This window comes from Bombina bombina, chromosome 2 (genome assembly GCF_027579735.1).
Source record: "Bombina bombina isolate aBomBom1 chromosome 2, aBomBom1.pri, whole genome shotgun sequence".
In the NCBI taxonomy this organism is placed as follows: Eukaryota; Metazoa; Chordata; class Amphibia; order Anura; family Bombinatoridae; genus Bombina; species Bombina bombina.
Window position 1 is genome coordinate 196,084,909 of NC_069500.1, and position 15,550 is coordinate 196,100,458.

The following is a 15,550-nucleotide window of genomic DNA, read 5'->3' on the forward strand; positions in this document are numbered from 1 at the left end:
AATATATATTTAATTCAACAAAGACCTGTGAGTGCCCTCCATACAACATTTGAATAGGAGACACCTGGGCCATATATGCGACATCCAAGAGAGGGAGTGCATGAAGTGGAAGATATATATATATATATATATATATATATATATATGTGTGTGTGTGTGTGTGTGAGTGTGTGTGTAACGCAAGTCTACATAACATAACAAATTTAGTAAAAGGTTACATAATAAATACTTAAAGTGCAAGTTACAGAAACCTTTTCAGCTGCATCTCTCGGCCCTTAGTCATGCTGCTATTACAGAATTAACACAAGTCCTATTTATGCACAATAAGGAGGAAAATACCTTTAAAGCGCCCAGTAGCAGTTTTCCAGAAGACCAGACCTTCGTGCAGCAATGCTCTGCCTTTGCTTTTCATATCCTGCTTCCTGAATTCATGACCGTTCTTCATCCTGGTGTATGTTTTGTTTTCAATCTTATTTAGGATCTCGAGCAGTTTTTGTTCTTTCTCAAACTCACTGACTCGCAAATCCACTGCTGCAATCACGTCCTTGATTAAAGCCAAGGCTTTGCATAGGTCCTTGTGCTCCTCAGTTCCCTCTAATATGGGAAATCAGCAAAATTACTCGACTTTCTTCCACAAGCATGAATATATATAACTCACCAGAATAACAAAAGCAGAACTAAAATATCATTTTGTAAAAATAATTACTGTTGACCTCTGCTGCAGTATAATTAATACGTAGACATTCACTCATATTACTATATTATAGATGGTACACTTAAGTATCATGGCGTTGGTCTTAGGTTGTGGAATATGTTTGACAAACATAAAAACTGAACTAGGTTGCCTGAAAAAGCATTTCACGCTTACTCATTTATCTCTGTTAGAACTCCTGTGCCCTGCAAAAAAGGTTTGACGTCTTTTGGGATAAAAATGCACCAGTTTTGCACATAGTGAGTGATGTCAGTGCATAATTATTGTAAGATTTGATTGGTCAGATTGAGATGCAATTTTCAAAAGGGTGCAATAGATTGTAAATGGAACGGAGATCAAGTCTTTAAATGGGCGCTGTAAGATATCAACCTTTTTGGTACTCTAGTGTTCCTTGAATCTGCGATCACTGTCATGCTGAAAGGTGAATTCTGTGTTTACTGGACATCCACCTGCTGTACCTCCCTGATTTTGTCCCGTAAATTCTTCCATTTTAACAAATTTCTCAGTCCCTGCTGATAAGAAGCGTCCCCACAATGATGATATTTCAACGTACCATTAATAATACAGTAACAAGTGATTAGGTCAGATGTCAATACATAATATTAAAGATATTGCACACACATAGAAAATAAATACTTTTTTTATCCGAATTGTGCAATTATTTAATATTTTTCATATTCCAGTAAATAAGAACAAATGAAGAAAATTAGTAAAAAAAAAAAAAAAATTTTTTAATAAAAATGCATTGTTGTTACATAAGGCCACTAGATGGCAGCGAAAATGCAAATCAGGTAATTATTTATGAAACCCAAATTTTTTTCTTTCATGATTCAGATAGAGCATGCATTTTTATGCAACTTTCTCATTTACTCTTATTATGAATTTTTCTTAGTTCTCTTGGTATCTTTATTTGAAAAAGCAGGAATGTAATCTTAAGAGCCGGCCCATTTTTGGTTTAGCACCTGGGTAGGGCTTGCTGATTGGTGCCTAAATGTAGCCACCAATCAAGTGCTACCCAGGGTGCTGACCAAAAAAATGGTAGAGCTCCTAAGCTTACATCCCTGCTTTTTCAAATAAAAATACTGAGAACAAAAAAAAAAAAAAATGATAATAGGAGTAAATTAGAAAGTTGCTTAAAACTGCATGCTCTATCTGAATCATGAATGAAAAAAATGGAGTTTAATATCCCTTTAAGAATTTTTTCACACTTTTTTTAAACCTGTCGTTGATTACACCTTGTGTAGTGGGATGAACAGCATTTTATATATATATATTGGTCAAAAGGGATCTAGAGGCTGCTTTAATTATGAGAGTGAAATACAAAGATATCTTTACGTTTATCATACTGTAATTATGAAACTTTCACAAAGAGTTAACTCACCTTGCTAAGTGAGAAGGCATTTATAAATGACAAATTAACTTATGGTCCCACTTTACAAGCAAAGAGTGAGTCTTTATTTGTGAGATTTATTGCTATTTACACATCAATCACTGACCTGCTGTATACTGTAGTATCCTTTCAACCAAGACTGGATATTTAGTTATCCTCTGTGTAACAAGAAGAATACACTCAGGGATCCCTCTGCGCCGTGCTAAAAGATTACTGTTCCTTTCCTTAATAAAATAAAGTTTATCAATAAGGTTCCATAAAACATGGTTACTTTTATATATTTTTTAGAAAACTGCATCATCATTTTTAGTTTTATATTAGCTATAAGTAGCTTCATTTTTACAATATAAGCATTTTATAGCACCCCCTATACATTAAATTATATGACCCTAAACAATCCTATACAGTTCACCAAAAATCACACAGATAAAATACTCATTACACAAACCTAGGGAATGGATTCCCCGATTTGTAATAACCAGGAATGCCACTGGGAGGCAGTGCAACACAGAAAAGACAGCTACAGTCTTTCCAGCATCTACAATTTTCCATTTTACTCAGAAGAATGTCTTACTACAGTGAATAATATACACATTTGTTAAAATAAAATTACACATTGTCATAGTAGGTGAGGTAAAATGAAATGTGTTGTTATTGATAGCAGTGAAACAAAAAGGTTGACCATAAATGATTTAGAAAGAAAGATAGAAAAGTGCAAACATCATGTTCATATGTATACAAAAAGTAAGCACTGAGTATATTATATATGTTAGTTTACTAAGTTATCACACACTACACTTAGTAATGTTTATCATATAAGATGTCATACAAAATACAACACACAGTCTGCCTCAAACTACAACATAAACCTCAATAGATATTTCGCAAGGGTGGCTTTTCCCATAAGTAAAATGCAACAAGTGACATGACAAAAAACTCACTAACCTATCAGAAGTTAGAATTCCCCAGCAACGTATTAACAGTTTATATTTGGAGAACAGAAAAACTGAAGTAAAACTGTGTCACTTATATTAAAGGGACACTGAAGTCAAAATAAACTTATGATTTAAGCCACTTTCCTATTTACTTCCATTGTCAAATGTTGCAGTCTTTTTATATTCACACTATCTGGGGAACACGACCATACTGAGCATGTGCATAAGCTCACAGGGTATACGTATACTAGTCTGTGATTCGCTGATGTCTGTCACATGATACAGGGGGCCAGAAATTGGGAGAGAAAAAAATTGTCAGAAAAAAAATCTACTGCTGCTTATTTGAAATATAGAGTAGGTGCTAAATCATTGTCCTTTTATTATGCACTTTCTACTGCATTGAGTGGTCCTTTAACTTTCTGTTGTGATTTTAACAGCATCAGGAACCCTTTGTGTCAGTAAGTAGGTTCCAACTTGTGATCACATTACATAATATAAATTGCTGAGATACTTTACACCTCATTGTCCTTGCCTGGTATACTGAATTTTAGAGAGAGGTAATGTATTTTGCGACCTATGTTGTTCATTACTATTAAATCTAGGTTATTTATTATTTGCTAGAATATACAAATCAGTCTGTTTAAGATCTCCTGAATCACCAGTTCCTATATAATCCTACACAGCTGATTCACTGAGGCTCTCTCATGTCGCCAATAAGCTGCATTAAATAACGCAGGAAATTATGGTGATGAGGGAGAAGCTGGAAAACGTCGGAACCCTGAATAGACTTTCCAGCAAAAATGTTGCTGTTTGTCCAAACAACTGTCACTGTGTGATACAACAACTTTATCAATGTTTACAATAATTACCTCAAAAGAATAAGAAACATAAAAGTGTAAGAAAGAGTAATATATTAAACAAATTCCCCTGAAAAGGATTTAAACACATAGGGCAATATTTCAAGTGGAGCGCTAAATGGAAGGGAGGGATACACAAGACAGGCGAACCTAAACAGAATGCACCACCGCTTGAAGAACTTTCCTCCCAAAAGAAGCCTCAGCTGAGGCAAAAACATCAAATTTGGAAAATTTGGAAAAATTTTGCAATGATGACCAAGTGGCCTTCTTGCAAATCTATTCCATAGAAGCATAATTTTTAAAGGCCCAAGAGGAAGCGACAGCCCTAGTAAAGAGAGGCGTAATTTTCTCTGGAGGCTCCTGTCCAGCTGTCTCATAAGCCAATTGAATAACACTTCTCAACCAGAAGGGGAGAGTAGAAGAGGTGGCCTTCTGACCCCTCCGTTTACATGAAAAGACAACAAAAGAGCAAAAGATTGACGAAAATCTTTTGTAGCCAGTAAATTGAACCTTAAAGCAACACAACATAACCGCTCCTTCTTAGAGGAAGGATTAGGACAAAATGAAGGAACAAAAATTTCTTGGTTAATATTGTGTTCCGAGACCACCTTAGGTAGAAAACCTAATTTAGTATGGAGAACCGCCTTATCCGCATGAATAATAAGATAAAGAGAATCACACTGTAGAGCCGAAAGCTCCGAAACTCTATGGGCAGAGGAAATTGCCAACAGAAACAAAACCTTCCAGGACAATAACTTGATATCAACAGAATGCATAGGCTCAAATGGAGCCTGCTGCAGAACTTTAAGAACCAGATTAAGACTCCAAGGAGGAGCAATTGACCTAAACACAGGCCTGATTCTAACCAAAGCCTGGACAAAAGATTGAACATCTGGCAAAATTGCCATACGCTTCTGCAGAAGAATCAACAGAGCCTAAATCTGACCCTTTAGGGTACTGACTGATAAACCCTTCTCCAGGCCCTTCTGAATCCAAGAAAAAAAAACCTAGTTCCGCACCAATGAAGGTATCTATGCCATACCTTATAATAAATCTTGTGAGTAACAGGCTTACAAGCCTAAATCATAGTTTTAATAACCTTCACAGAAAAACCTAGTTTGGACAAGACTAAGCATTCAATCTCCAAGCAGTCAGCTTCAGAGAGGCTAAGATCGGATGGAGGAAGGGACCCTGAAGAAGAAGATCCTTCCTCAGAGGCAATTACCATGGGGGAAATGACGACATCCTCACTAGGTCCAAAACCAAGTTCTGCGAGGCCACGCTGGAGCTATTAGAAGCACCGAAGCATGCTCCTGTTTGATAGGAGCTATCAACCGAAGGAGGGCAACCGGAGGAAACAGATATTTTATACCGAAATCCCATGGCACTGACAGAGTGTCTACTAGAGATGCTTGATTATCTCTTGATCTTGCTCCATATCTTGGAAGCTTGGCAATTAGACAAGATGCCATCCGATTCAGCTCCGGAACTCCCCACTTGAGGGTTAACATTGAGAAAACTTCTGGATGGAGAGACCATTCCCTTGGATGAAACGTCTGCCTGCTCAGATAATCCACTTCCCAGTTGTCCACCCCTGGGATATGAATGGCAGAAAGATGATAAATTGTGAGACTCAGCCCACTGAATGCAAGTCACCGCCTTCATAGCTAACATGTTCAGAGTTCCTCCTTGGTGGTTGATATATGCCACTAAAGTGATGTTGTCCGATCAAAATCTGAAAAACCGGATTAAACTCAGTTGAGGACATACTGATAGAACATAGAGAATTGCTCTCAATTCTAGGATATTTATAGGAAGGGCAGACTCCTCCTGAGTACAAAGTCCCTATGCTCTTAGGGACCCCCAAACTGCTCCCCAGCCTAACAGGCTGGCATCCGTGGTCACAATCTCCCAAGAAGGTCTCAGGAAAACAAGAGCCCTGAGACAAATGGTCCTGGGAGATCCACCAAGACAGAGACATCCTTGTCTGAGAGTCTAAAACTATTCTCCGTTCCATTGAATAAGCATACATAACTGTAGAGGTCTCAGATGGAAGCGAGCAAACGGAATAATGTCCATGGATGCCACCATAAGATCAATTACTTCTGTGCATACAGTTATTGATAGATGAACAGAGGACTGAATAGAACGACAGGCCTCCAGAAGCTTGACTCTTCTGGCCTCCATCAACAACAAAACAAAAAAAAATCTTCATAGATACTGAGTTTCTGATTGTCCCCAGAAAATATACCCGGAACTTGGCCCCAAGGAACTTCTCCCTAGATTCACCTTACACCCCTGAGAGCAGAGAATAGCTAACAGAGAATCTGCATGGGATCTTGCTAACTGAAAAGATGGTTCCTGGACCAAGATATAGTCCAGGTAAGGAGCCACGGCAATCAATATGAGGGAGATTAAGACATGAAGCCCTTGTATCATACAGGATAACATATAAAAAGCATAATCTGTTATTCGTATACATGCTATGATGAAATAAAAATAGCATCTTGAGGGCACTTAGATAGCTAAGTATCTTACATGCCACCCACAATGAGAAAATCTCCTAATATAAAAGATTTAATGTAGAATGAATAAACATAAAATATTTAAAATGTGATTGAGCATTTACATGAACTTGCCACCAGATGGTGGCAAATACCATGAAAGTTCAGGAGAAAATCCGGACAAAACAAAAGAGCATTGTATATTCCCTCAAACCCTATTGCAATATTTTATTACATAAAGGGTGTTTAAATATAAATGAGGACAAACTGATGTTTAATAGTCCTCAGCTCCCCATCTCCATGTAGTCTCTATAATATAAACATCTCAGACATAAAGGCAAATAATTGTCAATATCCACTTTAAAGATCGCTAAGTCAGAGCGACCGAAAAGCAGCTCATTTTTCCCTGCACTCTAGCGTGGGTTGACGGAGCACCACCTAGTCACATTACAGTGCTAACACGTTGCCCCCAAATACAGTTCATAGAGTGGAAAAAATAAAGTCTCAACAATAATTAAGATACTTGGCAGGAACAGAAATAAATAACTTAATAAACACCTTGCTTAATAAACGCCCTGCTAATCTTATATGAAGGGCTAGGCTGAGTTGATCAAAGAGACTCAGACAATTATTGCACTGAGAAAACTCCATTACGGAGTCAATCAAAAGTGCGTACACACCTCACAGCTCGTGGCGAGAAATTGATTGCCATTTCCAAAGAGGCGCCAATATGAGAAAAACATCATATACCCGTCTGCAGCCTGCAGATCTCACCTACTCTGTGAACGAAGGTGCCACAGTTAAAATAAGAGGAGCATATGAAGGCTGTGTAGAGTACAAAATGTTACGGCTCTGATGTAGGAAACGCCAATACGTCACAAAAAAGATCCCTCCTTCATATACTCAGCGAAACCCCGCTAACTAACAGAGCAGCACTAATGCATCTGCCAACAATGGCGAATGATTTAAAAGAGAAAGTGCATACTACAGTAAGAGCATAAATATGTATAGTACAGACACCAACTACACAAACACACCAAATGTACACGGAGTGTGATATGTGTCTATGACTGGTAGCGGTCGCACTGCGATCGCACATAGCCGAGGGAGGGGAAAACCCAGAAAAACAAACGGCCTGAGATAGAAAAGCATGCAAATACAGTCTCTCATAAAAATACCGGCATGTCTGTATAAATCACCCCTCTATGGGCGCCATGTATTAAACGGCGGGCGGACAGCTTCATAACTCGCGAAGCTGTCCGCCCGCCTCCGCTACACACGGGCAGCGGATCTGTTGATCCGCTTGCCGTATGTATCATTACACACTCATCGGAGTGTGTAATGCCCGCCCCTTCAATCGTGCAACCAATCACGCGACTGAAGGGGCTGTCAATCATTGAGAGCGAGCGTGCTCTCAGTGATTTTGCTTCGCCACCTAAGAGGTGGCGTAGGGTGTAGGAAGCAGCGGTCTAAAGACATATGCGAACCTGCCCCGCAAAGGCTCCGGAGCAGCTTTCGCTGCTTCGTACATGGAGCCCTATGTATACAATAATATCATGAAGGGCATAAAAAAACTGTGACCATGTACGGTTTCTAACCCGGTCTCAGGAAAAGATCCAAACACAGACTTAACCCCAGAAGAGCTAATATGCCATAAACACTTCTCAGACCATATAGCCTTTAATAAAAAGGAGAACCTTCTTACAAATAACCCCTTTTAAGCAGTAAGTGCCCAGACACTATTTTCCCTCAGTATATATCCCAAATGTGAAGAGATAAATTAAACTGAGTCCCTGGTCCACATATATAACAGTAATTCCTTAAGTGCTGTATCCCTCTCACCTAGAAGGTAAAAGCACTTACCTGTGGATCCGCTACCTGTAGATAAAGAAAAAACCCTGGTTTTCTATATGGGGTAGCAAAAATGTTGGAAGGAAAGCAAAGACCACCTCGTCGTCTTCCAACTGCTAAAAGCCACCATTACTCTTACTAAAGATAATTACATGGACACATCATAACCCCAATCCTTGCTTGCAGGGAAAAATACCCATTAAAGGATTAAATACTTGATTTCTTCAGACACCTTCTTCGCACATCACCTACAATGTTAGGCAGGCAAAGAATGACTGGGGATTGTGGGTAATGGGAGGATACTTAAAGCTTTGTATATTGTATATGTTCATATATATTAAAAAATGCTGCCCATTGCTGCACTACTTACCCCCTTCGCTGCGCGAGATTCTGATGCATAATGCATCCTAGCAATGCGAACGTGTAATACCAGCGCACATTATCGTGTGCTGGTATTACAAAATGGAGCTCCAATATTGCTAGCATGAAAGCAATATTTAGTGCTCCACTTGTAATCTAGACCATAGTAAAAGTCACGCTAATAGGTGCAGTATATTTCTGCTCCTTAAGACAAAGCTAGTTAGAGAATCAGAAACAACATATTTATGTATCACTAATCACCGACTATATCCTACTCCTGTACACAAGGGCCCGCATTGCAGGACTTATATACATAAGGAAAACATTTTCACGTTTTTGTCTCCTTTACTGAAATGAACTCAGAAACAAAATAAAATAGTGAATAAAAAGGACTCAATAATGTACTTTTACACTGCAATATATTTCTGAAAGAGAGGAGAAGAGCGCAGACTCAAGTGTAGGGTAATGATCCTTTAATACATGTGCACACACATAAAGCGGCAACTCACAAGATATAAGGTTAAAAACAGCAAAGAACACAATATGTTAACGTTACAAATGTAACTTATTCCACAAAGCGCCGGCTCAGCAAACAGCTCCAGAAACAGCAGTCCCACGCTTCTGGGATGGTGACAACGATACCCGGTCCAGGTAAATAGCGATATTCTCAAAGTCTGCCTGGGCTCCTGAAATTCCGTGTGCTGATATGAAGAAGCAGGTTGTATCTGTCCCGCAAGTAAAAAAGATTGACGCAAGCGGTAAACAAATACCTTGACCCTCGGCACACAAACCGATAAGTTCCCGACTGCAGACCGGGAACTACGGCAGCCTCATGGGATCAGAAAGGGGGCGGTTCTATACGCGTTTCGTCCCGAATACAGAATATAATAATACAGGTAGAAAACCCCTCATTCAAACTGTTTGGGACCAGAAAAGGTTTGGATTTTAGTACATTTTGTATATTTGCATCTGTAAAATGGGACAGTTTAGAGAGGGGATGGGACCAAAAGTAAACAACAATATCATGTCATGTAGGCAATATTTACATGTTATAGTACAGCTTATAAATGTAAACTAAAATGCAATTTTATATTTTCTTAATACTTTTGTATACATAGTACCATCAGATAGTACACTACTGTAATAAGAAAAGTAATATTTGTAGTTTTGAATAAATATAGACTATTATTTGCATATTAAAACACAAAAAACACACCTAAGACACAGGCAGAGAAGATAGTGACAAGTGGGGAAAGTCCTTTTTGATTATTTTATTCAAATAAAAAAAATAACAATTAATAATTTGGATTTCAAAATTCTGGATTTGGGATTTGTACCTGTAATAATAACTATTGATCTAAATTCATATAGGCAATATTAACAGAATATTAAATATAAGGAAAGAACAAAAAATGTACAAAATAATTCTAAAGCACTTACCTTTATAAAATTCTGGAACTTTTTATTCTGCTGTAACTCTTTAAACATATTCACTGCTTCTATGTGGTGGCTGCAGAATTCCCCATAAATTTGCTTCATTTTATTTGCATTGTCTGAGGAAAACTAAGTTAGAGATTGACAGTAAGAAAGTGACCTAAAGAAGGAGCTTTGGCATAATAAAATATTAACGTGGGGCAGAGGAATTATGTGCTAACTAACTTCCATTGCAAAAACAAAAACATAAATTATGCTTACCTGATAATTTCCTTTTCTTCAGTTGGAAAGAGTCCACATCTGCATTCATTACTTTTGGGAAAATAAGAACCTCGCCACCAGGAGGAGGCAAATACAACCCAGCCAAAGGCTTAAATGCTCCTCCCACTTCCCTCATCCCCCAGTCATTCTGCCGAGGAACGAGGAACAGTAGAAGAAATATCAGGGTGAAAAAAGGTGCCAGAAGAATAAAAAGACGCCCCACGAAGAAAAAGGGTGGGGAACTGTGGACTCTTTCTCACGGAAGAAAAGGAAATTATCAGGTAAGCATAATTTATGTTTTTCTTCCTAATTGGAAAGAGTCCACAGCTGCATTCATTACTGTTGGGAAAACAATACCCAAGCTAAAGAGGACACTGAAAGCCAAAACGGGAGGTTACAATAGGCGGCCATTCTGAGGGCACCAAGCCAGAAACCACTACCCAACAAAAACCCTGCTTCGTCCGAAGCCGAGAAAACTTTGAAAAGGAAAGGCCCCAAGGGCACTGACCCGCAGATAGTCCAGAAGCCTAGCTAGAGACCGCAAAATCGGACTCAACTGAGCCAATAGTCCTCCATGACACACCGTCGCCCAACAGGCGGTCCCTCACCAAGGGATAAGGCAAAGAAGAACCGAAGGGGAACCAAAAGGTCACCACAAAATCCATTAAAGGAACACCCCCAATAGCGAGCCCAGCTCACAAAGACCCAAATGGGTCCTGACAGACAAGGGGAGGCTACGCCCAGACCAAGCAGAAACCAGAGGTTTAGGACCGGGCCTCGAAACAGAGAAACCTTTCTCTCAACATCATGCAAAAGCCCCGAAAGACAACTGAAGACGTAGTGCTCACATCGTCAGAACTAAGAATACTATAGTATCAAGACAAAAAAAGAACATGTAACAGGCACAGACAAAAAACCCTGAGTCAAGAAAATGCAGCCATCATTTGGATGACACAGAAGAATACTTGCTGAGAAGTAAAACACGGCCAGCAAGAGAACAGATTGCAAAAGGAGAACTCCCAGACAGAGGGCACACTTCCAGGCAATCAAAGCCGCTAGACCTACACACAGGGCTCCAAAAAGAAAAGCACATAACCTTAACAAGACCCACTGCAACCCCAAGAGAGAGAGGTTACACCCAGAACCTGAAGGTGAATGGTAACCCGGGACCCTCAGTTTATAAACCCAGGGGGCAAGCTACAATGCCAACCTAGATCCTGAAGATGACAATGCATCTCAGAACCCACTCCCAACTGGGCCAGCCCAAGCATCGGTAGGTCTTGAAAACAGAACAGAAGAACCCCAACACCAGCTCAAAAACGACCGGAAGAATGTCCACAACCATCCCAACAGAGCACTGGTGCCAACCCGACTGAAAAAGACAAAAAGGCAGTAGACCCAAAGGAATCTAACAAAAGGCCCACCATAGTCTCAACACAGAGCCAGCAAGACTCCAGATGGAACGTAACAACCCAGAGAAAAACACCCCTCTTTGAAAGGTTAACTCTTACTTCCAACCTCCTGAATCCAAGAGAATCCCTAGAAAAAGGACCACACCTCCATAAGAAGGAGAATAAGACCCCCACCCCAAGAAAAGGGATGGGGCCAAAAAGGCAGAGCACCTGCCCACAAGACACAAAGCCACAGGCTAAAGGAGAGATCAATCTCCAACGCAAATTAACTTGGAAGGAATTAGCTTGCTAACACACATCCAAAGTGCAATAGCTGCAGCAGAGACACTGCAAACCCATTCACTTGAAGAGCAGTGAATCCATAAGGTTACCACAGCAAGCTGACCAAGGGAAAGCAACCATAAAGGCATCAGCATCAGCACACAGACAACCTGGCCCAGGTCAATTAGTCCAAGTAAAAGAACATAGCCCAAGTTCCCAAGAACTGGGGAACCCCGAACCAGCCCTAGAGCCACAAAGTCCGGCAACAACTCCACAAAGGAAAACACTGAGCGAAGCCTCAGCAACCGAAAGCATCAGGGAGAAAACAGATCCGAGCCCCCAATTGTTTAAACAAACAATATCCAAGAACTTAACACCCCGTCTGATATAAAAAAACAGTCCACAGGGAGATATCAATGCAATATCCAGATCAACCCAGATAACAAGATAACTTGCAAGTCCTGACCCAAGGAAAAGACCATTCTTGCCAAAGTCCAATGCTCCAAAGGAGCTAAGGCGTTAAAAGTCGTACAACGACACTAGAGCTCATAGACTCTCAAACAGCTGCAGGACAACAAGCAAGGGGATACCCCGAGGCCAAAATCACTTGAATAAAGGCTGGTCTCTGCATCACCTCCATACAATCAAGAGGATCATAGAGAGAAAAGGAGGCACAGCATCCCCATCAAAGAGCAGAGCCCAAGGAGCCCACGCCCAGTGTCCCTAACAGGGAACGACCATATGCCGGAGGGGAACCTAGGTCCCTAAAAGGAGGCCCAACTCACATGGAGACAACAGAGGAAGACCAAAAGGTCTCATAAAAAAACAGCTAGACAGTATACAGTCAATGTGCAATAGCTGCAGCTGGTCACATTCTGCAACCCATCCACTGCAAGGCAGCTGAACTACCCAATAAACTACTAGCTGCTGAGAACTAAGTCCACAATTCCCAGGGCCACAAAAGAAAAAAGGCCAAACCACCCAACTCGGCAGCAAGAGGGTGCAAGCCCACCAACCCTCAACTACATGGGAAGGAGCTCTAGGGCCTGACAACCCCAGCACAATAAAGAGAAACGCAGCAGAACTCCACTGACCCAGTCATCCAAATTGAAGGCTATAAGGACTTAGAGAATCCTTCCTGCCTCATGGACCCACCAGTCCTCCAGAATGCTTAGTTGAACACAGAGGATAACATGAGCACTCGACGCCTCTACTGGACCAGCCAAGCAGAGCGGCACCACGTGTCCGAACAGCTACCAGACAGAACTGAACCCAAACAGGACCAGCCTGCAATCCGGGTCCTAACCGTCAAGCCGCATAAATCCTCCCTCAAAGGGGAAGAAGGAAAACAGACAGGACATCCTATCGGATGAAAAGAAAATACAAGGCAACCCGTAGGTTAACACCCAAAAAGAAACAGGCCTACCACAGGATCAGCCAAACGGAGCCCTGATATTCCAAAAAAACTGGAAAAGTTCTCAATACATGGACAATCAGGAGATTACATCATCCCCACATGTCTAATGAGGTGCACCATTCGAAGAGCAGACTGAGCATTCCCGTATCCGATAAGGATAGGGTCGTTCAATAATTGAAAAAACATGTCTAAGTAACACACAAAGGCGTGCAATTCTGTAACGAAAGACACAACACTCAGGGACAGTCGCACCCGCAGGGAACTGTACAGTCCAAGGTGGAATACCGGGGACAACAGGAGCAGGGAAGGGAAGGCACCACCCTGTCCTCAAACTCTATTCAATTTAGGAAATAAAGCTTCATCAGGCAATATAACCTCTGGAACCCCTGAATTCGCCAAAAACTTTCTTTAGAAGAAGGGCAAATTCCTAAAAATAAAGTCTGGTTCCTCCACAGTTGGAGGTTGAGAGGCAGCAGACTCCGACCCAGAAAGTTCATACTCTGAAGTCTCAGAAAGAACTTCATCCTCGGATAACCCTATCAGTTAAATCCAAAAATTATGTGATGTACTCTGGGAAGGAGTGCAATATGTAACCTTTCTCTTGCGCTTAGCGGTGCGAGGTAAAGCATTAAGGCCGCAGACACCGCTGTCTGAACTGCGCAGTAATGTCTGGAGAAAAAAGGCCCCCTCCAGATGGAGGATCCACAATGCTACGGGAAAACTGCACGTGTATAGAAATAAGAATGTAGGGTACGCACCTCACTGGACGACAACTCCTCAGAGGTGGACGGCTCAGTGGTATCAAACATGTTTGATATTATCACATTATCAAGGCATATGGAACATAATTGAGAGGGGGAACTACTCTTTAGGAATAGAGGAAGTGCCCTCTAAAGTAACAGAATCCTCCATCGCTAGTGCAATAACCGGAGAACTAGAGAACTAAAACATCTTATTTTGTTCAAAAAATTGCACCCTTATACCCCAATGGCTGGGGCACTCCCCACCTCCTATGACCCAGACAGTACAGAGATTTATGACTCCTCTCTGATAGTCTGGTCAGGAAAGAGGGACTGAATCACATAGTGCACAATGCAGGAGATATTAATCCTTGATTCTATAAAGATAAAAGGCGCCACACTGTGACCCTGTCTTCTATGTTAACATTATGTAATAAAAAATGAAATGATCTTATCAGAATATACGCCGTGGAACAGGAACACGGCCCTTCAAGAGTGACAGGTCGTAGCATCGCTCCTGACATGGACTTGAGAGAAAAAGCAGTCTGCGAAACTCATCCACGCCGATTGTTGTAGGAGCTGTTAATATGAGTCGGGATGGTGTTGCAAAAGAGAACCCTCCCTTCATCTCTGGACTCTAACTTTCACCCAGGCCCTCATTGAGAAGCTTATAGGGCTACTTAAAACTCCTGTCCCATTGTGAAGAGTAGAACCCTCCATAATAGACAAAACAAATTCTGACACGTCTCTGTCAACCTCCTGGGACGAAAGGCGAAAGAATGACTGGGGGATGAGGGAAGTGGGAGGAATATTTAAGCCTTTGGCTGGGGTGTCTTTGCCTCCTCCTTGTGGCCAGGTTCTTATTTTCCCAAAAGTAATGAATGCAGCTGTGGACTCTTTCCAATTAGAAAGAAAAATTTAATTTTAGCAGCAAAAATGAAGCTTTCTGCATGTCTACAGTGTAGTACAGTTTATACATTAAAAAAGCTGGATGAGACAGATGCTAGTCAGTCTGACAAGATAATATTAATATAATAATAAGATTCAGGCCACTAAAATAAAAATAGGCATGCTACTCACGATTTAAATAAAATGCTGCATTATGTTGGAATAGGTCCTTGCCCGACTACTAAATTCAAAATTTACAGCAGAACAAACACTGCCAAGAGACGACAAGCTCCTAAAAAATGGCAGATACAAGCACAAATACATGTAGCCACAAAGAGGTTGAAAGCAAAGATATTGGTCACCAAATTCCATTCAAGTTGCTGAATTTAAGGTGAATATGACATGACACCATTTAGCACACACCTAAAAAACATATATGTTCCTGCCTGCCATAATAAAAGTATAACGCCAAATATTCCCCATTTGCCCAGACTCCAAAGTAAAAGTGTGTAAAGGGGGACAATTAAA

General features: G+C 40.7%; 1 protein-coding gene across 4 annotated transcripts in view; it reads right to left on the bottom strand.

Annotated features, from left to right (window-relative positions):
• The window catches only part of ARHGEF28 (Rho guanine nucleotide exchange factor 28), an 813,355-nt gene that overhangs the window by 110,514 nt on the left and 687,291 nt on the right, over positions 1 to 15,550 (bottom strand). For all 4 annotated transcript variants that reach the window (XM_053701420.1, XM_053701419.1, XM_053701422.1 and 1 more), the window contains 3 exons: positions 10,050 to 10,172; positions 2,209 to 2,326; positions 340 to 594 (listed from right to left, as the gene is read on the bottom strand). In XM_053701420.1, coding sequence (XP_053557395.1) covers positions 340 to 594; positions 2,209 to 2,326; positions 10,050 to 10,172 — 496 coding nt within the window. The remainder of the gene's footprint in view (positions 1 to 339; positions 595 to 2,208; positions 2,327 to 10,049; positions 10,173 to 15,550) is intronic.